The sequence below is a fragment of the Elephas maximus genome, chromosome 22, assembly GCF_024166365.1.
Source record: "Elephas maximus indicus isolate mEleMax1 chromosome 22, mEleMax1 primary haplotype, whole genome shotgun sequence".
In the NCBI taxonomy this organism is placed as follows: domain Eukaryota; kingdom Metazoa; phylum Chordata; class Mammalia; order Proboscidea; family Elephantidae; genus Elephas; species Elephas maximus.
In genome coordinates, this window is record NC_064840.1 from 60,823,603 (window position 1) to 60,849,984 (window position 26,382).

Consider the following 26,382-nt stretch of genomic DNA (forward strand, 5'->3'; position numbering starts at 1 on the left):
AACTGTAGTCTAACTCAAGTCTTGGTGGAACACCCTGTGATATCCCTGGAACATACCACATAGGCAGTCTTTGAGTAGTTGTCACGAGGCCGTTTATCATTCATAGCCATCTCCTGCATGAGATATTGTGGGATGAGGCATTTTCTCATTTGCATCCGTGTCTTCAGGGAGACTTGAGACCTTTTTACCACCATCCCCCCCCCCACACACTTGTTTTATCATTGCTAACTATGAAGTTTTTTGACTGTAGTTTAAAGTTGGAAACCCTGGTGGCATAGTGGTTAAGAGCTATGGCTGCTGAATAAAAGGTCAACAGTTCGAATCCACCAGGCACTCCTTGGAAACCCAGGGGGGCAGTTCTACTCTGTCCTGTAGGGTCACGATGAGTTTAAGTTCGTTCCTCATAACAAAGTGACCCACCTCTTATATCATCTGTCATCCAGCCTCTCAAGTTGAGTGTTGTGTGGAAATGGAGATACGAGAGAGGGAGAGCTTGTCTATTATCTTTGAATGACAGATTCAAGGCCAATATGACCGGAGTAGAGTGAGAGAGGACTGATCTTATTTTGGTCTCTGAGTAATAAGCTGTCTAAATCCATCTAGCCTCATCATTCCTTATGGAAGTGTGGCAAGCCAACCTAGCAGCTGCCAATATGATACTGCTTAGGGATTGCTTGACCACTTGACAATAGCTCTAAAGTTTAATCTTTTTTTATGCTAGGAAGATAGTAAATTTTTTAAAATATCTTATTGGATTAAGACAGAGTTGGCTTGATTGCATTTTAGTAAAGCCTAACCGTTTTTTATGCCTAATGCCAAAGGCCACAATTAATTTACAGATATTAATCCAATGAGACTCGGAACAGAGTCTAGGCTTGACTGTATTTTGGTAAGGCTCAATTCACCTCTAATTTTCTCTTGTTCTTTAAGCAAAGCTCCCCAGGGATATCAACAGAAACCCGCAACCCATTGCCGTCGAGTCAATTCAGACTCAGCGACCCTATATGACAGGGTAGAACTACCCCATATGGTTTCCATGGAGCCCTGGTGGATTCGAACCGCTGACCTTTTGGTTAGCAACCGTAGCTCTTAACCACTATGCTACCAGGGTTTCCAATTTCAACAGAGAACCTGGCATATTCATTATGGCCCTTGCCTTTGGTGTACCTTAGTGTCTTCAGTGTCACAATATGGTGAAAAAAAATTTTTTTTTTGCTCTGATTTTCAGAGATTTCAAGTTTAGCTCCTTGACCACTCTGTACAACTTTAAAATTTGAGAAATGATTTTACTATGGAGCTATGTATTTGATGCATTTCAAATATTCAACATTGCCACTCCAGTCCTACATGACCGTCAAAAGTTCTGCTTGTTTCTTGATTCCCCAGCAGAGGCTTTTTCCTTGGGCTAAGTGTGTATATTCAATTTCTGCTTTTCCAAGAAGTAGTGACTGCTGATCACCAGCTTGATGTCTTTAAAGGACTTTCAACTCAGAGTATATGTTTTCCCTGGAGCCCCAACCTACTGTGGGTTATTTTCTCCTTGTTACTATATGAATGCCATTTTTTTTTTTGAGGGGGGGCTCTGCTTGTCGGTGGATTTTGGCTTAGCTCTTTCACCTCTTGCTTCAGCAAATCCAGAATTCCATGACAGTCACAGATCCTTATATTATGCATACTTGGAAAAGAAACTAGGGCACCTATATCTATCCTTTCTCTTCACAGAGCCTGTTTAACAGTCTTCTCATATTTACAAATAAAATATTCTCACACGAACTGTCCATCTGATCTGCTGAATTCATGTCACATTACGTCAAATATTTCTTGAGCATTTGCTATTTCCCAGGCATTGTTCAAAGCACTTGGGATGTGTTAGTCAGCAAAATAGATACACTAAGCATGTATTTTTATGAAGTGAGGCTGACAGTGATGTAATAAATAAGTAGATTAGGAAGAATGTTAGTAGGTTAAAAATGCTTAGAAAAAATATAGAGTAAGGTAAGAAATCGAGTTTGGACATGATGTTCTTGGGTAATGGAGGAAGTTGCACTTTTTAAATAAATTTGTCAAGATAGACCCCATTGAGAAGGCAATATGTAAGCAAAGATTTGAAGTACATGGGATAATGAGCCATAGTGAAGAGTATCCCAGGAAGCGGAAACAGCTAGTACAAATATCCTGAGGAAGAGCTTGCATATTAACTTTGAAAGACAGCTAGGAGGCCAATGTGGCTGGAGTGGAGTGAGTGAGGACAGAGCTCAAGACTAGGATTTTTAATGAAGTTTAAAACAAAACCCATATATTCAAAGAACCTCTACCTACCTATTTGTAATAAATGTACCAAAATACATATCTTTTCAAAACAAAAGCTCAGGAAACTTTTTTTTCATTAAATACTTTTTATTTTTACCTTACAGAGATTTTTTACCTCAGGATTTTAGAGTTTATGGTTATAATGGCACAGGAAGTATGAAACCTCTTGAACCAAATTTTCAGGTATGGTTTTTAACTGTGTTCTAGTTTTGTCATGTCACTTTTTCTGTGATCATCTTATTTAGGGTCTACATCTAGAGAACAAAGGGACACGGTTATGCTTGGTTTTGTGTTAGTATGAATTTAACGATATCCAACAGAAACTATTTCCTTTGATGATATGACCGTGCTGCCTGGTAAAGGAAAACTGTTTAAGGGTTCATATCCGTTTTCATAGAGCAGACAAAAAAGGGCATTAATAATTGAAACAGTCTACAACTTTGACTACTCAGCTTCCCCATTTGCTCTTCTACATGCATTTGAATTCCCGCAAAACAAAATCACTCTACATTTCTACCAACAAGATTTAGCTATCCTTTTTACAAGGGAAGAAATTGTTACCCTTTCCCCAAAATAAGGAAATATGTAACCCCAAGAGCCATTGTATCCATTGCTGGCTATATGAATTTATTCTCAGATTCAGTCATGATCCCACTAAGTATTCTGTTGCCTAAAGAATAAATAGTAAAGCTAACCTTCAAAAACTTGTATGTAAATGAATAATAGGAAAGAGGAAATGAAAAGAAAATGGTTAGCATATACAAATAAGCACATGCATATAACAAAGAGAAAATATGCAAAGTTTCTGCAGTCTTCATACCTGCAATTGGTCATGAAGCCATAATTGGTATCTATGGCTTCCTTCTTTTACTACCTAGTTCCGTATTCGTTTGCCCTCAGCCAGAGCCTCAGCTAGTTAGAGTTCTTTATGTCATGGGGTGGCCCAAATCTGTTTTCCAAAAGTGTCTGAGTCCTTAATTTTTTTTTTTTTTTTTGGTTCCTGTACTTTTCCATTAACTTTTACAATTGAACATGTAAAAGGTGACCCAGAGAATACGTTGGGTTCAAAATACACTCTCCCTGCCTCCACAGGTAGAAGTAACAGACTTTCCCTTTGTTAATCAGATTCAGTCACTCCATCCAGGATATTAGCCCGTCTAAGTGGCATAAAAACCCATTGCCTTCAAGTCAATTCCGACTCATAGTGACCCTATAGGACAGAGTAGAACTGCCCCATAGGGTTTCCAAGGAGCAGCTGGTGGATTCAAACTATCAGCCTTTTAGTTAGCGTCCACTGTACCACCAGGGCTCTGTTCGGTGGCATGAGAATTCCAAAACATCCAGGTGGTAGCTTCATTGTACAATTTAGTGGAACAATTATTGTGTACCCCAGGGAACAATTCCATCTTGGCGATCAAGAGTTAAAAGTTGCTGGGATGGAAACCAAACATTCTGCAAAGCATTATTGCTATAATAGTGCCAGGCTCCCACTTCAACACCTTGACTCCCTAGGTCTTTCTCAAAAACTAGCATGCCTGCAGCTTAGCCTATATCTTCACTGAATCTACGAATCTCTTTCCAATTGTCTTTCACTAGGAACCTCCACTGTTTTGGGAAGAAAGGTCTTAAGTTTAAACTTCTCCACACTCTGTTGCAAATGAAATCAGTTCTTTTGGCAAGAGATTAGAATTATCTGTTTTATAGCCTGCTTCTCCCACCAGACAAAATTTTTGACTCAGGGCTGTGTAAGTGGGAGTAGAATCAGTGGCAAGCTTTTCTGTGAGTAATGCTCTTGCTTTTGGAGCTTAGTACTGGTGAAGAAAGGATCTATAGACTGCCCTCTTAACAACTTATACTTCCTGGTGTGGTATCAGCACCTTATGAGCCAGAGCAAAGGCGATGAAGGTTATAGTATATTCAGCAGTGCCACACCCAATACCATACTATTCCATGATTAGGGCCTGGGCTGAAGAAGGGATCCCCCAGCTCTTGACTGCATTTGGCTGGAACTTAGCCTCAACAACAGGTAGCTGGGGTGGAATAAACAACACTCATGTCCTGCTCCTCCCAGGAAGAAAGCCTTTTGACTGGAAGCAGGGAAAAGAATCCTGTGTTCTTAGCTGCACCAGTCCAGATGATATTTCCACCTCAATTAAGTAGGCAAGAAGAGGGTCAAGTAGTCTTGGTTCAAATACTACAGACTCTTGCTTTTCTTACTAAATATTCATAATTTTTTTTTGGAGAGATGTATCTTCGCCTTTTCTTAGGATTGTTTTCTTTTGGGACCATTTCCAGAGCGAGTTTGTTTATAATTTTTATCAGTTTCGCTGGCCAAAGTCTACAGAGCTCCTCCTGCTGTTATGCCGAAAATCAATCCTGAATACCCTCATTTTTGAAGAATAATTTTACTAAATATATAATTCTGGATTGCCAGGTTATTTTTCTCTCTCAGCACTTTAATTATGTCATTCCATTGTGTCCTGGCCTCCAGTATATCCAATGGGAAGTCAACTGTCATTTGTATGATTATTCCCCTGCATATTTTGTGTTGCTTTTCTCTGGTTGCTTTCAAGATTTATTTCTTTTTTTCAACTTTAGGAGTTCATCTTGATGTAAATGAGGTTCATGGATCTAAAGTTGTTTCTCACTGAAGTTGAGAAAATTTTGCTCATTATTTTCTCAAATATTTTTACATCCTTTTTCTCTTTCCTTTTTCTCTAGGACTCAAACATGTTAGAATGCTTAATACTGTCCCACAGGTACCTGCCACTATGTTCAGCTTTTAATGCTTCATTTTCTTTTAACTTTCTTTCATGTATGATAATGTCTGTGGATCTATCATTTAGTGTTTGGATTCTTCCTTTTGTCATTTCCATTTATAGTAAAGCTTATCAAGATTATTTTTCATTTTAAGTACTATTTTGTTGTAGAATTTATATTTGGCTTTTTCACAACCTGTATTTCTTTGCAGAAATCTCATTCCTTCCCTCATTATGCCCATTTTTAATACCTATTTTAAGGTAATTTCCTACAAATTCCAAACTCTGGATTATTTCAGAGTCAGTCTCTCTTCTCTGCCTTTCCTCCTGACTATGGGCCACATTTTCTTATTTACACACATAATATTTTTTTATTCATCGCTGGGCATATTCAGTGATACATTATAGAGCATGTGGATCTGCTATCTTTAAAGAGTTTTTATTTTTGTTCTTGTTGTTGTCAGCTGCCATTGAGTCAATTCCGACTTATGGCGACCCCATGTGTGCAGAGTAGGGTTTCCAAGGATGTCACCCTTCAGAAGAAGATCAACAGTCTTCTGGGTGATTTCTAACTGCCAACCTTTCAGCTATTAGCTGAGCACTTCACTGTTTTCATCACCCAGGGAATCCTATTTTATTCTATCAAGTAGTTAGCTTGGGTGGAAAGAGCTTCCAGACTCCATTCACTGGTGTTTGAAGACAGCCAGAATCTCTTCTCAGTTATTTTGCTTTTCTGGTCTTGCTTTCTACTGGGCTACTTAGGATCTCTTTCATGGATTCTCAGTTCATGTGTAAATCAAAAATTTACGCCTGAGTTAATAACACGGATTTTGGTGCTCACTCTGTGCCTCACTTATTTTCTAGATATCTCACCTAAATTTCCAAGACAAGTTTCAAAAATTGTGTCTACCCTCAAGCCAGTAAAATTGGGGCTTTCTGTTTGAGTCTTAGCCACCTACTGTTGTGTAGTGGTTAAGAGCAACAGCTGCTAACCAAAAGGTTGGCATTTTGAATCCACCAGGTGCTTCTTGGAAATCTTATGCGGCAGTTCTACTGTGTCCTGTAAGGTCACTATGAGTCAGAATCCACTTGATGGCAATGAGTTTGGTTTTATTTTATTTTATTCTTTTTGCTCATTGCCTCAGGTGAAAACCCACCCAAATGTGAATCTCAGCTAATGCAGTTTTTCTTTGCAGTGTTGATTCCTTTCTCCTTTTTCTGACTTCCTTTGCAGTCAGCATTGTAAAACATATTTTCCAGAGTTTGTAATTGTCATCTGCAGTAGGATAGATCTAACACGATGTATTCTGCCATTACTTTCAAATAGTTTTGAAAAGGAAATTTTCTCCCTCAGATCCTTGTTTTTTACCTCTACTTTGCAAAATTAAGTCAGACAAGTATGAAAAAGAAAATTGTTTTTGATTTTTTTTACCTTGATCTCATGATTCACATATCATGTTTAATTTATAAAATCAGAAAAATTCTTTTTGAAAATATAGGAAAAAATTTGGATAATTGAGACAAATACTCATCTAATAATCTTATAAATCCATTTTGGAATCTGAACATTTGAGACATATACACGAGTAACCGTATATGTTTTAAACAATTGAAAATTGTATCTTTAATATGAATTATTTTAATAAAGATATATGTACTTTATTTTTCAGAATCTCTGCAATTACCAAGGGTTTATTGAAGGTTTTCCAAATTCCGTGGTGATTGTAAGCACATGCACTGGACTCAGGTTGTGATATATAATTTTATGAACTACAAAATGGAATCTTTATCTGGGAAGAATTTTTAAATAATATTCAGGAGTTCTAAATTGAGTTATAAATGTTGTGGAAAATGGTTTTCACTGGAAATCATAGTATGGAAATTCTTGTAATAGGTCCTATCTTTATTCTGTGTTAGAACTTTTAATATATCCAGAGAACATGAAATATTAATATCTAGTCCAAAACCAACAGCATTACTATTCTGTTCTACTCTGTAAGTTTGTGGATATGAGTTTTTCCTACTTTACCTCCTAAGACTAAGTCTGAAACTGATCTTCATACAATTAGAAAGCAAAAAACTCTGGCATTTTACTGCTTTAAAAAATATTTTATTTATTCACGACTTTTTGGAATTTATAGGGGTTTACTGCAATTTGAAAATGTCAGTTATGGAATTGAACCCCTGGAGTCTTCCATTGGATTTGAACATGTGATTTATCAAGTCAAACATAAGAATGCAGGTGTTTCTTTATATGCTGAGAAGGAGATTGACTCAAGAGATATGCCCTATAAAATACAAAGTATAGAGGTAGGTGATTAAGGGAGTGAACTCTATGGTTATGTTTATACAACAACATAATCAATGTATTCTCACCGGTAAACAAATTATTTGTTTATATTAGCATATATATTAGGATACATGTACCAGAAACTTCAGAACTTATTTATTAGGCCTTAAAGCTAGTCTTGGACTTTCAAGAACTCCAAGCATGTTGTTTTCAACTATTAGTGGCATATTATTCCTGTGATCTAGAACTTTCTTTTCTTCAAATGCACTGCTTTCTCCATATCCATTATTTCAAAATTTTAGTATAATAAAAGACAAATGCCATTCCTATAACTATCGAATATGTATGTTCTAGAACTTTCAAGATGCGGATATACCATATAAAAATGAAATATTTACTTCTCTTGGCTGCTAACCAAAAAGTCGGTAGTTCAAATCCACAGCCAGAGGCACCTTGGAAGGTAGGTACTGTGATCTGCTTCTGAAAGGTCACAGCCTTGAAAACCCTAGGGAGGAGTTCTACTCTGTACAAATGGGGTTCCCGTTGAGTCAGAATTGACTCAAAGACAACTAACAATGCCTCTTTCATCTTAGGGCTGCGTTGACCAATTCTGAGGACCAGGAAGAGTCTCACTCACCATCTTCTTACATATTATGTCCATTAAAATCTATAATTAGTGTTATATATCTTTGTATAATTGATGTAGTTAATAAATCACTTGTTTGCCCATCTAAGATGTTACAAAATATTGATGAACTCTTTTACTGGAAATCTTTTGTAAAAATCAGTTTTGTTGTTAGGTACTATCAGGTCAGTTCCAACTCATAGTGACCCTATGTACAGCAAAATGAAACACTTCCCGGTCCTGCGCCAACTTCACAATCGTTTTTTTGCTTGAGCCCACTGTTACAGCCACTCTGTCAATCTATCTAGTTGAAGATCTTCCTCTTTTTTGCTGACTGTTCACTTTACCAAGCACAAGGTCCTTCTCCAGGGACTGGTCCCTTCTGATGACATGTCCAAATTACATGAAATGAAGTCTCGCCAATCTTGTTTCTGAGGAACATTCTGGCTGTACTTCTTCCAAGACAGATTTGTTCATTCTTCTGGCAGTCCATGGTATATTCAATATTCTTCACCGACACCATAATTCAAAGGGATCAATTTTTCTTCAGTCTTCTTTATTCATTGCCCAGCTTTAGCATGCATATGAGGTGATTGAAAATACCATGGCTTGGGTCAGGCACACCTTAGTCCTCAAAGTGACATCCTGGCTTTTCAACACTTTAAAGAAGTCTTTTGTAGCAGATTTGCCTAATGCAATAGGTCATTTGACTTCTTGACTGCTGCTTCCATGGCTGTTGATTGTGGATCCAAGTAGAATGAAATCCTTGACAATTTCAATATTTTCTCCATTGGTCATAATGTTGCATATTGGTCAACTCATGAGGATTTTTGTTTTCTTTATGTTGAGATACAGTCCATAATGAAGGCTGTAGTCTTTGATATTCATCAGTAAGTGCTTCAAGTACCCTTCTCTCTCTGCAAGCAAAGCTGCATCATCTGCATATCACAAGTTGTTAATGAGTCTTCCCCCAATCCTGATGCCTCATTCTTCTTCATATAATCCATCTTCTTGGGTTATTTGCTCAGCACACAGATTGCATAAGTATGGTGAAAGGATACAGCCCTGACGTACACCTTCCTTGACTTTAAACCATTCAGTATCCCCATGTTCTGTTTGAACAACTGTCTCTTGGTCTATGTACAGGTTCTTCATAACCACAATTAAGTGTTCTGGAATTCCCCTTTTTCACAATATTATCCATAACTTGTTATGATCTACCCAGTCAAATGCCTTTGCATAGTCAATAAAACACAGGTAAACATTTTTCTGGTATTCTATGTTTTCAGCCAAGATCCTTCTGACATCAGCAGTAATATACCTGGTTCCACGTCCTATTCTGAATCAAGCTTGAATTTCTGGCAATTCTCTGTCAATGTACTGCTGCAGCCACTTTTGAATTATTTCATTAAAATTTTACCTGTGTGTGATATTAATGGCATTTTTCGATAATTTCTGCATTCTATCAGATGACCTTTCTTTGGAATGGGAACAAATATGGATCTCTTTCAGTTGATTGGACAGATAGCTGTCTTCCAAATTTCTTGGCGTAGACGAGTAAGCCCCTCTAGAGCTGCATCCTTTTGTTGAAACATCTCAATTGGTGTTCTGTCAATCCCTGGATCCTTTTTTTTTTTTTTTTTTGCCAATGTCTTCAGTGCAACTTGGACTTCTTCCTTCAGTACCATAGGTTCTTGATCATACGCTGCCTCCTGAAATGATTGAATGTCGACCAAATCTTTTTGGTATAGTGACTCTGTCTATTCCTTCCATTTTCTTTTGATGCTTCCTATGTCATTCAGTATTTTGCCCATGGAAACCTTCAAAATTGCAACTCCAGCCTTGAATGTTTTCTTCAGTTCTTTCAGCTTAAGAAATGCTGAACGTGTTCTTCCCTTTTGGTTTTCTAATTCCAGATCTTTTCGCATTTCATCGTAATACTTTACTTTGTCTTCTAGAGCCACCATTTAAAATCTTCTGTTCAGCTCTTTTTACTTCATCATTTCCTCCATTTGCTTTAGCTACTTTACATTGAAGAGAAAGTTTCAGAGTCTCTTCTGACATCCGTTTTGGTCTTTTATTTCTTTCCTGTCTTTTAAATTACCTTTTGCTTTCTTCCTATACGATGTCCTTGACGTCATCCTACAACTCATCTGGTCTTCTGTCATTAGTGTTCAAGACATCAAATCTGTTCTTGAGATGACCTTTAAATCCAGGTGTGATATACTGAAGTTAGTATTTTGGCTTTCATGGCCCTCTTCTAATTTTCTTCAGCTTTAACTTGAACTTGCATATGAGGAATTGATGATCTGTTCCACAGTCTGTCCCTGGCCGTATTCTGACTGATTATATTGAGCTTCTTCACAGATGTAGTCAATTTGATTCCTGTGTGTTCCATCTGGTAAGGTTTTGTCTTACAGCATTTTGACTCTCAGTCCAAGATAAAGAGGGCTGTATTCAAAGAGATTTGTGGCCTGGCTTTGTCAAATAGAGTGGATTATAATTTAACACACAGAAGGCTTTAAAGGAACTCATTAGATCCTATGAGTTCCCTTTTATGTTGGGCAAGGATCTGTAAATCATTAATCTAATGTGTGCTTTCGTCACAGAAATGGGTCTCCAGGTGAACTCATTAGGGGCCTAGGGTGCATTAGGCTCTCTGTCCAACAACCCAAATGGTGTAATGTCCAAGTAATTTTATTGTCAGCGAGACTGGGTTTGCAAAGCTAACCAGATCCTCCACATAGGAATACATATCCATGAGGTGCACAAACCATAACTTTCCTAGTGCCTTTGGTTGGAAAAGGGATTGATTGGCTAACTTTTAGAAGCTGATTTTTGGTGAGAGAGTTGTTACAAATGGACAAATGTCCAAAACTGATGGTATTCCACAACAGTGCAAAGGGCGAATAATTTATTTGGATACATGCTGATTGTTTTTCTTCCCTGGCAGGTTGATGACATAAGGTTGATGAATCCTCTAGTCAGGACATTATAAAATTGGGAAGGGCAGACAAACTCTAAAAAAATTGTTAAATTGTTTTCTGGGCCTTGACAAAAAGGAGCTATAAGTTTCTGAAAGCTGGAGCCTTTGGATAGAACAGAACAATCTACCAGTTGTTCAGTGGTTAGAGTTAGATTAATAACAGGAACTTGAGGTTGGAATGATAACTCAGGAGGATGCCACAACCTAATGTGTATGGTGCATTTGAAGTTGGGAGTGAAGTTAATTGTGGCCCTTGGCATTAGGCTTTAGTTGAAGACAGGAATGGCTAATCGTACTGAGTTTGGATGTCTGGACCTGGGATGAGAGTGACAAATCCAACATTCTTATATATTACTGGCACTAGTTACTGACTGTGCTAACCTGAATAATGCATTATCTTTCCAGGCGTTAGTGGGGATTATTGAGGATAGAAAGAGAAAACTTAATGAGAGTTTCCTAATGAAAGAAGATAAACAATAAAGCAAAGGTCATAAAAATGACTATAATCACAAAGTAGACTCCTTCAGTTATTTGTATAAAAATCTTACCAGGTAATAAATTTTAACTTGTAAAACATGGCTACTTCAAAAGTAATAACTATTAGACAAAGGGCAACAATTTCAAGGACTTGTATTATCAATTTCACCAGGCAATAAGACCTACTTTATGTAGTAAGACAAATATCCTAAGAAATCCAATGAGAAGGTCCAAGGACTTCAACAGGTTGGTCTGGCATGAAGTCTTGTTCTGTGTCGTTGAGTTAAGTGTCATTTCTGCGATCATCTGTTTCTGGTTGCCTGGGCATTGGAACTTCAGTTTCAGTCCTGTAGACTAGCAAATCCAGAAGAAGATTTGTCCTTTTTTAACTGAGACAAGTGAACCCACGGTTTAATGCCCTCTATTTTCACTGCACAAGAGTTGGTGAGGAGCACCAGGTAAGGCTCTTTCCAGCAAGGCTGTAATGAATTCCCTAAATTCTTTAATTCTCATTTCTTGCTCATGATTACATTGAGTACATTGGGAAAGTACTTGTTACACAGATTTGAAGAAGTCCTCACTCCACAAATGTTTTTCTGAGGTGTTCATTATCTCCATTTCTCTGGTAAATAAAGATTTTGAGTGTAAGGACTCATGTAATTTTTGTATTACGGGTAAGTGTAAAGATTTAGGTAAGACCTCTTTTCCATTTGGTCTGACCCATAACATATTAGTTGGATGTTGATAACATTCTACCCTTTCCCAAATTACTAATTCTGTTCTGGAGACTCCTTGCTGACGTTCCTTAAAGAATTCCAGTGGTTTAGATTGAGGAACAGTAAATGGTGACAAAGTATTAGAAGTTACCGTGGGACTTTGACACAATAATTTCTTATTCTGTTTAGTTACTTTAGAGACTTTATCTTGTATGGAGGCAATCTTGCTCTCTTGATTTCTTCTGGCAGCTTCCAAGTACCAATTAAAATATGCATCTCATTGAGTTTGTTTAACTGGAGAAAATTGTGTTCTAATTTGCTGCACAAAAAGATTAATCTAGACAAATCGATATATCCCCAAAGTGCCCACACGTGTTCAAAACTATCTTTGGTAAGATTATGCCAGGTGTTCAAAAAACAGCGAATATAGCAGGGCCATGATATTTACACATATATTGGGCAGGGTCTCCCAAGGAGAACTCCCCATTTTTAGATTTAAAATTACCCACTAAAGAAAGAAAAGCCAACCATGCGCTGAAAATAAAAGCAGAGCACTATTCTCAATTATTTCAGAGGCCAAAAGTCGTGCTTGAGCACTACTTTTGGTTTTCTCTGAGTCACAAATCCTAGAGAGGAATACCTCACAGGATTTGGACAGTGCTTCGCTTGGACCAATGTGTACCTTTGCTACATGACAGTTTGTGGGTGGCAGGCAGCCTAGTGCTCTGGTCTATCTCACCACCACCTTATCCTATCACAGCAGTCTTTAATGCTCATGATGAGTCCCAGTGACCACCCTAACAACTTTTACTGGTTGACTGGTACCAGAATTTTGCTGTTTAGAGTGACCTACAGCTCTCTGAAAGTAGAATTACCTCCGTAGTTGCCAAGGCTTCGAGGTGTAGAGTAACCTCCATCTAGACAAAGCTGTGCACCATTCTTAGGACAAATTAAAGAGAAAACAACTCCAGACAAAAATAAAAGAGAAATAATCCTCAATAAAGCTCAGAGAACTCTACACAAAGTGAATGGAGTTCAGATCCAAGGGGGATTCACCTGAGGCAACGTTTGAGGAAGTCCTGTGAAGTGGCTAGCCAAGAGGCTTCTGCTAGTACCAGGGCTCGAGTTTCTGAGTCTCTTGGGGGTCACTACAGCAGCTCTCCTTTGGATACTGCTTCTGACACCAAGAAATGTGGTAGAGCAAATGACAGAGTCTAGTTGAAATTAAATGTGAAAAGCTTTTATTGAGAGGAAAGGCAGTTTGCAAATTCAGAATCACAAAGTCTAGAGGATTCTAAACTAAGTGACCTGAGAAGACAGTTCAGGGAGTTTTTATAAGAAAATATAAGGCACTTCAGTAAAAATTCAGTGACTGCTAAACATTTAGTTAAAGTTTATAAAGTTGGGTGATGGTACACCTGATCAGTAGGAGATTACGTATGTTTCTAAAATCTTTTTTTTTAAGTTACAAAGTAATCATTACATTGGGTATGCTGGCCTTGAAACAATCATGAGACCTTCATTACATGACCTCAGGGAGGTCATGTGTAATTCTGTGGTTTATCTTGAGTAATCATCTGCTCTGAGAATTGTTTTGGACCCCGCTGCCCGAAAAAGGTGTGTTCTTAAGCAAGCAAAATCACATTCTTCTCTAAAATTTGTTGCCAAGTAATTTTCTCAGAGTGCATGGAGAGTTACAGAACTGACAGGCTGCATTCTTAATGCAGTAATTACTTTTGATTCAAAATGAAGTTTGGCCTCAGACCTTAACATAGCCACCGTCTCATGCTGAGAGACTTAGTTTAATTTGAGGTACTCTTACTTCATAAAAATTTGTATTTGGTACTGAGGAGATTTTGGGGCTAACGGGCCTCAGTTTGCAATGAAGAAATAAATATCCTGGGGCAAATATATGGTGCCCATATTTGGCTTATTTACATAATAGAACATCCTGATTTTTTTTCCCAATCTTAGGGGCAAAACATCTAGTTGGTTGACATCAAGAATGGTGTTAACTGTAGGATTTTTATAGATATACTTTATCTAGTTAAAAAAGCCCTCCTCTATTTCTAGTTTGCTGAGATTTTTTTTTCAATCATGTGTTTACTTATATGATCAAAGATGAAAGGAATACACAATCACTGTACCAAAAAGAATAGGTCGATGTTTAACCATTTCAGGAGATAGCATGTAATCAAGAAACAAAGGTATTCAAGGAAGAAGTCCAAGCTGCACTGAAAGCATTGGTGAAAAATAAGGCTTCAAGAACTGATGGAATACCATTGAGATGTTTTAACAAATGGTTGCAATACTGGAAGTGCTTACTCACCTAAACCATGACATTTGGAAAACAGCTACCTGGCCAAGTGACAGGATGAGATTCATATTTGTGCCCTTTCCAAAGAAAGGTGATCCCACAAAATGTGGAAATTATTAAACAATATAATTAATATCACGAGTAAGTAAAATTTTGCTAAACATAATTCGAAAAGGCTTGCAGCAGTACATTGAGAGGGAACTAAAAGAAATTCAGATCCAATTCAGAAGAGGACGTGGGAGAAGGGATATCATTGCTGATGTCAGATGGATCATGGCTAAAAGCAGAGAATACCAGAAAGATGTTTACCTATGTTTTATTGACTACGCAAAGGCATTTGGCTGTGTGGATCATAACAAATTATGGATAACATTGCAAATAATGGGAAATACAGAATACTTAATTGTGCTCATGTGGAACCTGTACATAGAACAAGAGAGTCATTCAAACAGAACAAGGGAATACTGCCTGGTTTAAAATCAGGAAAAGTGTGTGTCAGGGTTGTATCCTTTCAGCATACTTATTCAATCTGTATGCTGAGCAAATAATCCAAGAAACTGGGCTATATGAAGAAGAAGGCGGCATCAGGACTGGAGAAAGACTCGTTAACAACCTGCAATATGCAGGTGACACAACCTTCCTTGCTGAAAGTGAAGAGGACTTGAAGGAATTACTGATGAAGATCAAAAACTACAGCTTTCAGTATGGATTACACCTCAACATAAAGAAAGCAAAAGTCCTCACAGAGAAAATATTGAAATTGTCAAGGATTTTATTTTACTTGGATCTACAATCAACACGCATAGAAACAGCAGCCAAGAAATCAAACAACATATTGCATTAGGCAAATCTGCTGCAAAAGATCTCTTGAAAGTGTAAAAAAGCAAAGATGTCACCTTGAGGACTAAGGTACACCTGACCCTAGCCATGGTATTTCAATTGCCTCATATGCACGCAAAAGCAAGGCAATGAATAAAGAAGACTGAAGAAGAATTGATGCCTTTGAATTATGGTGCTGGCGAAAAATATTGAATATACCATGAACTGCCAGAAAAACAAATCTGTCTTGGAAGAAGTACAGCTAGAATGCGCCTTAGAAGCGAGGTTGGCAAGACATTGTCTCATGTACTTTGGACACATTGTCAGGAGGGACCAGTCCCTGGAGAAGGACATCATGCTTGGTAAAGTAGAGGGTCATCAAAAAAGAGGAAGACCCTCAAGGAGATGAATTGACACAGTGGCTGCAACAATGGGCTCAAACATAGCAGTGATTGTAAAGATGGCACTGGACCAGGCGTTGTTTCCTTCTGTTGTAAGTAGGGTCACTATGAGTCGGAACTGACTGCAGGGCACCCAGCAACAACAACACCACACACACACACACACGTATATATATATACCCAAAACCCATTGCTGTCCAGTCGATTCTGACTCATAGCGACCCTATAGGACAGAGTAGAACTGCCCCATACGGTTTCCAAGGAGTGCCTGGTGGATTCGAACTGCTGACCTTTTGGTTAGCAGCTGTAGCTTTTAACCACTATGCTACCAGGGTTTCCATGTATATATATGAGAGAACATTGATGATCTTTCCCATTTCCTGAATATTCTCACCAATGTCATTTGATAACTTTTTAATCTGTTTAAGCCTTCTCTATTGCCATCGTTTTGTTTTCATTTTCTCATATGACTGGACTCATCTCAGTAGTGAGTTCTTTAATCTTCTTGCCTACATCCAATTCTTTAGTATTTTCTTTGCCAGGACAACCTTCTTAGTAGAATTGGAGTCATGTTCATATAACACTTATCTAAGCACTTTTGTCTCCATCTGTGGCCATCTCTTACTAATGAAATAGCTTTTGAGGTCTTTGAAATTTGACACCTGTCCACCTTTCTAACACACACATTCCTTGACATTTTATTATATTCCTTTTCTTAACTTTTTTATTTAGTGGGCTATTCTCATTTAATAGCTTATTTTCAAATAAGTTGATGGTTAAGTAAATGAATGAATGATTAAATTAAACTGGTCACCAATTCCTTATCGAAGATGAAACGAGCAAGGCTTACTTCAGGCAATAGTAGGCAACTAACGCTTACGTAGGTTAATACAAATAAATGGTTTTTGAATCATCCAATTCGTTAATACGTGTTTCTCTCAATTAATCTGAGTATCCTTTTCCTCCAGTAAAGTATTATTATTTTATTTTTTAGGATCTTTAATGAGTCCTATAAGCAAAGAACTTAACTTTCCCATAAAAATTATGACATTTTTTGGCGGTTTAAGTTTGATTGAAATGGTGAGAAGGCAGTTAATCCACAAAAGAACGTGAACAGCATTTTTAAGACAAAGCCCTTAAATCTCCAAGGTTTGGGGCAGGAAAGAGAATTTTAAAGTGATGTAGGATGAGTGATCAAGCAGCCCTAAATTTGTTTTACTGACCTTTTTAAACTTTTCTTTTTCCTTTAAGTTACTATAAAAATCAAAAATCCAAACCAGTTGCCGTCAAATCAATTCTAACTCACAGCGACCCCATGTGTTGCAGAGAAGAACTGTGCTCTGTAGGGTTTTCATGGCTGCGACTTTTCTGAAGCAGAGCTCAAGGCCATTCTTCAAGGCTCATCTGGGTTATTTCAGATCAGCAACCTTTAGGTTTCTGACCTCTACTGAAGCCCCAGACTTGCTTTCCTACTTTAATGCTCTTTGTCTTATGTTAAGAAAAACTTTTTTTAACAGCATGAGATCATTTTGAACTTCCAAGGGGTGAAATACCAAACTGAAAAAAAAAAAAAAAATACAGAAGAATTAAGATAAGCATAATAAGTTTTTTGTCAAGTTTTTGAATTTTGATTCTCTTTATCTGCTTCTAGAGCTTTGTCCAGTATTTGTAGATGCTATTTTATTTTAGTGACTATTTTGAATTATCCATGCTAGAGTGTCAGTGTGTTTACAAACCCTGATAGGTCTCTTACAATTTTTCCCTAGTATGTTAGTCTTAGATTACCTTCATGTAATAATAATAAAAATAGCTAACAGTTATTAATAATACAACAATTTTTACTTACTCTCCGTTTTTCAGCTGAAGCTAAGTCACAGAGAAGTTATCCCAGAGTTCAGATCCCATCTGGCCTGGCTCCAGCATCTGTGCCTTTAACTACTGTAGTCTAAATGGGTGACACCATACCCAGCATCCAGAATCCCTGGCATTAGACATTTGTGGTCCAGCTTAAGAAAGTCAGTCATTTTGACTCTGTTGCTGACCTTTTTCGAAGTTGATTTAAACCAGGAATAACATCACCCTTCAGAAGAAATCCCACAGGGAATTATCACTACTCTTTCAGGGCCATAAGTGTGACTATAACACACAGTATTGCAATAATGGCATCATTAAGCTATTGGAACTACACACATTTTGTATTTGGAGGATGATGGGAGGTTTTCTTCAGAAAAGAGAATAATGTGACTAGCCCAATACCAGTAAGAATGCAGAGAATGGAAGGTAGAAAAAAGTTATTTTTTTGAGTCAATTAAGGCAATTAGGTGTCGAAGATCTGACGAAAGAAATAAGGAAATCATTATTAAAAGGATTCTGTGATACCTAGCTTTGGTTATAACATCTGGTTGTTTTTCTGTATTTTTTTTCCTGTTGCCATTGAGTCAATTCCGACTTATACTGGATTGGACAGAGTAGAACTTCCCCATAGAGTTTCCAAGAAGCAGCTGGTGGATTCGAACTGCCGACCTTTTAGCTAACAGCCAAGCTCTTAACCACTGTACCACCAGGGCTCCATTTCTATATTAAAAAAAAAAAAAAACCGCTGCCGTCCAGTCGATTCCGACTCATAGCGACCTTATAGGGCAGAATAGAACTGCCCCATAGAGTTTCCAAGGAGTGCCTGGAGGATTTGAACTGCCGACCTCTTGGTTAGCAACTGTAGCACTTAACCACTATGCCACCAGGGTTTCCCCATTTCTATATGGAAGGTCTTATTTTTCAACATTAAGTCATTAACAGTACTGATATACATTAATTTATTTAAGGAATTCTTTAATTTTGACACGAAGGTGTATGTGTGTTTGTTTTTTTCAGCCAGTATCAGATTTCTCTCGGTTTATAGAAATGCATGTTGTAGTTGAAAAAAAATTGGTAAGTATCTTCTGATTTTTTTTGTCTTGTATCACTTATATTAGCAATGAGAGTTTTTCAAAAATATTTGGAACTAAGTTTTAACAGAGAAGCAATGATAATTTTTGTTTTGGCTCTGCTTTAAGCATTTTAAACTTTTAGTATCAGCAGTAAATTGGCAATCAAACTTCTTACTCTTAATTTTATGGAAATTTTAAATAAAAATAATTATTACCTTTAGGATAGTTTCTTAGTAATATTTAGAAGTAGTTTTATTTTAGAGCCATTATAGACATTTATGATATGTATCCTAGCACTTTTTTTAAATTTTAAAAGTAATGCCTGACATTATTTACATTATATAAAGAGGAAATTAGAGCTTTACGTTAATAAATGTTTTTGTTGGGTGGGAGGAAAAAAAAAAAAACTATTTCAGGGAGGGATCATTCCTGAAATGTATTTCTTTCAGAGTATCTCCGTAAAATGGAGTCCAATTATTTAAAATTTGGAGTTCCTGAAATAATTTCATTATCTTTTTTATTTTGTCGTCCGTCTTGACTGTCCCCCCCCCCCATTCTGTGGGAAGCTTTCCGATCTTATCATCTCAAATCTATGTAGTTTGCTCATATTTTGGAATTTCACAATGCATGCCCCCTCATTTTAAGAACTTACTGTTTTTGTTTCATGAATGTAAAATCTTTGTCTTTCTTTTGATCATATTAAAATTTTATCTTAAGATTTTAGCCTCAACATAGACTTTTCATTATCACCTACTTGTTTTGGCACCGTCATTCAATGTTAAACATTTTATTCACCTGTCTAGTCATTTCATATTTTGTGTTAGAAGCTCTTTGCTGGAAGCTGGACTTGTCCACAGTGGCCAAAATGTTTTCCAATATAAGTAGCATTTTCCATTCCCACCAGTGATATATGAGAGTCTCAATTATTCACTGTCCTTTTGTTTATAGCCATTTTAGTAGATACGTAGTGGTATCTGATTGTGACTTTAATTTACATTTCTCTAATGACTAATGATATTGAGCATATTTTCATGTGCATGTTAGCCATGCATTTATCTTCTTTGGTGTAATGTCTATTCAAATATTTTGCTCGCTTCTTAACTTTGTTTTTTGTCTTCTTAATATTGAGCTGTGAATGTTTTTTGATATATTCTGTTTACAATTCCTTCACCAGGTATATAATTTGCAAATATTTTCTCCCAGTCTCTGGCTTGCCTTGTTATTTTTTCATGGTGTATTTTTAAGCACAATAGTTTTAATTTGGATGAAGTCAAACTTATTAATTTTATCTTTAAGGGTTTTTTTCATGTCATATCTAAGATACGTTTGCCTAACTCAAGTTTATGAAAATGTTTTCTGTTCATCCTATGTTTTCTTGTAAAACCTTTATAGTTTTAGCTCTTATGTTAAGATTTATGATCCATTATAAGTTAATTCCAGTGTATAATGTGTGATAAGGTTCTAAATTCATCTTTTTGCATGTAGCTATCTAATTGTAACAGCACCATTTGTTGAAAATATCATCATTTCCTGTGAGATAAAGAACTCAATTTGGATTTTGTCTCTGCTTCCTGAAAGATAGCCCTTGGATTGTCCCAAGTAATTGAAGCGTCTTTGTCTTCTAAAACCACCAGGCAACATTTGCAAATGGGTGGGCCTACAGAGACCACACCTGGTGAGCTAACACTAGGAAGGGAGTAGGGCATGATGCAATCAATCATGCATATTCACTGTTTCAATCAATCATGACTATGCAGTGAGGCCCCAATCAAGACCATGCAATGAAGCCAATAAAAGGCCCTGAATACAGAAGTGCCTGAGGTTTCCTGGATTGGCAAGAGCATCTACTCTCAGGATGGGTGGGCAGTTGTCCATTTGGACAACAGAAACCTCCTGAAGTGACCTTTTCCAGATCATGCCCTACGTGTCTCTTAGATTGTACCCTTTCTGGTTATCGTAATGGGTAACATATACATACTCTGTGTGAATTCTGCGAGCTGTTCCAAGGAGTTAATGAATGTACAAGGAAGTGAGCTTGCAGGAGCTGGCATTTGCCTATTTGGCAGTCTGAAGGACAGAGTCCTAACTTGTAAGGTCTGACTTAGCTCGGGGTGGCTAAATCGGAAAAGGGCTGTGTGATGGTTAAGGTGGTGTGTTACCTTGGCTGGGCCATGATTCTCAGTTGTTCAAGTTGTATGATGTTGTGATTACTTCCATGAGATTTGATATAATGTGATCACCTCATGATGGGACCTGTAGTGAGTAGCCAATCAGTTTAAAGGGAGTACCTTGGGCATGTGACCTGCATCGAATATAAGTGGCAAGGCTCGTGGGCTTTTCCTCACTCTGGATCCTGCAGCTGGCTGCTATTCATCTGACCTCCAGTTCTTGGGACTTGAACTGGCAGCTTACCTGTGGTCTTGCCTGCCAATCTTGGGATTCATCAATCTTCACAGCCTATGAGCAAGAACCCTGCTCTCTGACTTGCTGATCTTAGGTTCACCAACCTCTGTGGCTATGTGAATCAGGAGGGCCCTCTGTCCTGACCTACGAACTTGGGACATTCCAGCCTCTACAACTGTGTGAGCCATTTCCTTGATATGAATTTCTCTCTATATTTTTTTATACCCTTAACTGGTTTTGCTTCTGTAGAGAATCCGGCCTAAGATAGGCTGCAGGGGCAGCTGAACTGAAAATATGAGTTCTTCTAACCCATGAGCTATGACCCAGCTATGGGTGGCTGGGGTCAGAGAGCGAGAGAGAGGGCTGCTTTGGCAACTGACTACAAGGATGAAAATGGGGTAGGTGAGGACTGGATCCATTTCCAGGTGGGAGTAGGATTCACGCTGATCCTTACCACAAAGTTAACAATAAATGTGGGATTTGCCCACTGCGCCCCTTGTTTAGTGCATTTCCCCAAGGAAATGCTTTCGTGCTTTGCCAATAAATTTACAATCAATGTAAGAATTTATTTCTGGAATCTGAATTCTCTTCCACTCGTCGGTGTGTCTATCACTAGGTCAGTACTACAATGACTTAGCTATTCTGTATCCTTTAAATTTCTGAAAAATATTTAAAAAATTTAAAAGTGTAATGTTCCCCAAAAAAGGATGCTGGCATTTTGATAGGGATTGTGTTAAATCTATTGATTGATTTGGGGAGGGCTTTAGTGTTAACAATTTTAAATCTTCCAATACATGATCATGATACATCTCTCCTTTTATTTATATCTTCTTTGAGTTTTCTCAGCAACGGTTAGTAGTTTCTCTATGTGTAAGTCTTGCCATTTTTGTTAAATTTATTTCTAACTTCTTCTTTTGATTCCACTGTAAATGGATATGTTTTTCTAATTTTATTTTTGGGTTGTTCATTTCTAGTATAAAAAAATTACTAGTATAGAGAAATTAAATTGATATTTTTATTTCCTGTGACTTTCCTAAAATTGTTACTTCTAATAGTTGTGAATGCATGTATGTATGTGTATGTATATGACTATTCCACAGGATTTTCCACATACAGGATCATGTAATGAAAAAAAAAAGATGGATTTATTTTAACCTTCTCCACCTGGATGCTGTTTCTTCCTTTTATTTATTTATTTTTAATTATTGCCGTTGCTAGGCACCCAGTACAACGTTTGAACAGGAGTCGACAGAGAAGAGATTCTTGTTTTTGTCCAAATGTGTGTAAGAAAGCAATATTCTTTAATCCGTGTGATATGACTTGCAGTTTTTTCATAAAAGCCTTTTATCAGATTGTAAGTGTATTGATAATTTTGATCATGAATAGGCATTGGATTACATGAGATGAGTTTTCTGTGTCCATTGAGATGTTTTTGGTCATTTATCTTATTAATTGAAAGTATTGTATTGATTGATTTTTAGAAGTTGGGGACTTGGTCTGTCTTGTTGAGTATCCTATGGACACTTGAATAGAACGTGTATTCCCCTTTTGTTGGGTGGAGTGTTCTATAAATGTTAATTAGATCCTGCTAGTTGATTAGTTGATTGAGTTATTCAGTTCTTCTATATCCCTGCTGGTTTTCTGTCTTGTATTTCTTTCAGGTGCTGACAGTAGCCTGTTGGAGTCCCCAAATATAATTGTGGATTTGTCTTTTTCTGCTTTCAGCTGTAACAGCTGTATTGGTTTTCAATTCATGTGTTGTGAAGTTCTGCTGTTGGTACATACATATTTAGAATCATTATGACCACTTGGTGGATTGGTTCTTTTATCTTTCTGTAATGTCCCTCTCTGTCTATGGTAAATTTTTTGCTTTGATGTCTGTTTTATCTGATATTGATAATGATGTCTGATATTCTTGCTTTCCTTTAATTAAAAATGTCATGGTATGTCTTTTTCATCCTTTTACTTTCAACCTACCTGTATTATTATATTCAAAGTTAGTTTCTTTGAAACTGCATACAGTTACAGTTGGGCCTTGGAGTTTGTGTTATTTTGTTTTTTAGTCTACTCTACCTATTTCTGACTTTTAATAGATGTATTTAAACCATTATATTTAAAATAATTATTGATATGTTAGGGCTAAAATCTGCCACTTTGTTGTATTTTTTTCTGTTTGTTCTGTCTGTTTTGCTTTTCTGTCTTTTATATTACCTTCCCGTGGGTTACTTTAACATTTTTTGATTTTTTCTTAAATTATTTATACAGCTTTTGAGTACATCACTTTGTATAGTTTTCTTAGTAGTCTCTCTGCTTCTGTATATACGTGTGTGTGTGTGTGTGTGTGTGTGTGTGTAACTTATAACAGTTTACTGCTATCAAAGGTTAACCACTTGGAATGAAGTGTTTTGATTTTCATTAATCTTATAGTATTTTCTAATTTCTCCTGTGATTTCTTCTTTGATCATTGATTATTTACAAGTATGTTGTTTAGATGCTACATATTTTGAATTTCCCAAACATGTTTCTTTTGTTTGTTTTTAATTTCATTGTGGCCAGATATCGTACTTCATATTTTGTCAATTCTTTTAACTTCATGAGGCTTGCTTTATGGCCTAGTAGATAGTCTATTTCTGGATCATGTTCTATGTTTTGATTTTTGTCTAGTAGTTTTAGCTATTATTGAAAGTCGCGTACTGAAGCGTCACCTGTAAACAGTATACAGTTGTTTCTCATGGTTTTATTTTTGTTGTTTGTTTGTGTGTGTGTTTTCTTAAACAAGTCTGAAAATCTCAGACTTCTGCTTGGATTACGTAATCTAGTTACATTTAATGCTATTACAGGTTTTTAATTATGTCTGCCATTTTAATTTTTGTTTTCTGCGTGTTTCATAACTACTTTGTCTATTCTTCCTCTATTACATCCTTTTGTCATAAATGGGTGTTTTCTAATACTATATTAATTCTTTGTTTTTCTTTAGTCCTTTAATTTTTTTAATTAACCTTTTTGCTTTGAAATAACTGTGTGTTCATGAGGTCACTGCATATGCAGTTGTAAGAAATACTACAGGGGGACCCTGTGTGCCTCTTAAGCAATTTTTCTCCATTTGTTACATCTGAAAATTCTATACTTCAGTGTTAAAACCAGGATATTGACACCGATGCAGTCAAGATACAGAACAATTCCATCACCCCAAGGATCTCTTGTGTTATATTTTTACAGCCATGCTCACTTCCCCTTACTTGTCTTTCCCTGACCTCTGGAAACCAGAAGTCAGTCTGCATTTCTATAATTTTGTCGAGAATGTTATATAAATGGAACCATTCACATAACCATTCAGGAAGTTCTGTCTTACTTAACTACTTCTTGAACAAGCTTTAAATCAATCCACCTCTTCTTAGCGCCATTTTCTCTCCCTTTCAGAGAAGCTGACATGGCCAATTCCCAAGTATTTTAGGGTTTGCTGGGTGAATTGATGATTCAGGTATCTTGGATACACATATTTTTCTGTTTCCAAATTTTGTTTCGTATTTTTTTTTTCTTGGAGCTTTCATCTTTCTATTGATACTTAATTTAATTGTTTTAATGAAGTTTCAGGCAGGCATGGCTTTGAATAGGTGTGTTCAACCTATAGTCTTTCTGGTTTAAGATTTTACCGTTGGAAAATACGTATTTTAACATTTAAATATTATAATTTAGAGCTTTTTTTTCAAAAATGTTATTTTTAATTAATAAATTGATAGTAAACTTATGCCTGGTTTGTAGTTTTTGGGTTTTGTGTGTGTGTGTGTGTGTGTTTTTAAATATTTTCTAATTTTCCACAGTACTTGGTATTATATGATTTCGTTAATAATGAAATAATATTGTGTAAGAACTAATATGTTAGTAATTTAATCAGTATCATATTTCACAATATTAAACAGAAGAATAGCAATAAATAAATAATAAATAATATACATTTAGATCTAAAAGTAATTATATTTTTCAGTATGATCACATGGGCTCTGACACAGCTATTGTCACTGAAAAAATTTTCCAGTTGATTGGGTTGATCAATGCTGTAAGTATTTGCTTTTTAGGGCCTTTTTATTTGTTTGTGTTACTTAAAGAACTACTACAGCTTATCTTAATGACATTGCCAGAACATAAATCTTTAGTGAAATTGGACAAATTACATAACCATTTTAAGTTTTAGTTTTCTTATTTGTAAAATGGAAATAATAATACCATATACCTAATTAAGTTGTAAGAATTTAATTACATGAAACACTTGGCACAAGCCAAGCTTAAGTGAAAACATTTAAAATTGTTAAATGTTACTTGTACTACTAGTGGTACTTTTTTACTTACAAATATACTTAAGAAAGATCCAATCTGACCTACAGTTTAGTTGTTAAATATTCGTTATCAATATAGTCTTAATATTCCTAAGTATATTCCCAAATCTATATAAACCGTAATGTTTGAACATATTGTCCGTATGTCTTCCATTTTAGATTTTTACTTCATTTAATGTTACAGTAATTCTATCTTCATTGGAGCTTTGGATAGATGAAAATAAAATTTCGACTGCTGGAGATGCTAATGAGTTATTACACAGATTTTTAACATGGAAAAGATCTTATCTTGTTTTGCGTCCACATGACGTGGCATTTTTACTTGTGTAAGCATAATATCTTAGCATTACTAAAGCTTATACAAAGAACATAGCCATGCCTTTTCTAATTTCTGACTGCTGATAGTCCTGAGGGGGTAGGGATCATGTGCCATTTTTTCCTGACATATAACATAGTGCGAATTTTATTTTTTTTAACAAAGTATTATAATGGAATTAATGATATCATTCTATTTATTGGTGTGTAGGTAAAGCTCATTCTCTCAATCTTGTTACCAGAATGTGATGTATCGTTAAATGTCCCTAACTGTTTGTAAAACTAGTAAAATCTACCTGAAGAAATATCCTTGAATTCCATAAATATAGTCAATTTGGCTTTCTTCTAGTTTGTTGCCCAAATTAAAACAACAAATATATGAAAACGTTAAGGTGTATTTTAATGCCTCTGTCATAACATATTCACACTGCACTATATTTTTAATATGTAATTCTCTATTTCTATTTAATAAGCTTTTTGTTTCTTTTTTATCAATATTCAGCCTGAATTTTATTTTAATATGTGCATGTATTATACATATTCAATTGTACATCGACAATTATATGTATTTATATAATAAGAAGGATTAGAAACATATGTATATATATAAAAAAAAATGTGGATTAGATATATGTATAAAATAAGGATTAGAAACATAAATATATGTATTTATTTATGGGAAAGGTAATAAGTATTATATGTT

At 36.2% G+C, this 26,382-nt stretch overlaps 1 protein-coding gene across 1 annotated transcript in view; it reads left to right on the forward strand.

Moving 5' to 3' along the window:
* Window positions 1-26,382, forward strand: part of LOC126065482 (disintegrin and metalloproteinase domain-containing protein 2-like) — a 113,959-nt gene that overhangs the window by 18,515 nt on the left and 69,062 nt on the right. The window contains exons 5-10 of the mRNA XM_049865503.1: window positions 2,415-2,493; window positions 6,740-6,816; window positions 7,211-7,379; window positions 18,572-18,628; window positions 25,016-25,087; window positions 25,524-25,690. Of these exons, the coding sequence (XP_049721460.1) occupies window positions 2,415-2,493; window positions 6,740-6,816; window positions 7,211-7,379; window positions 18,572-18,628; window positions 25,016-25,087; window positions 25,524-25,690 (621 nt within the window). The remainder of the gene's footprint in view (window positions 1-2,414; window positions 2,494-6,739; window positions 6,817-7,210; window positions 7,380-18,571; window positions 18,629-25,015; window positions 25,088-25,523; window positions 25,691-26,382) is intronic.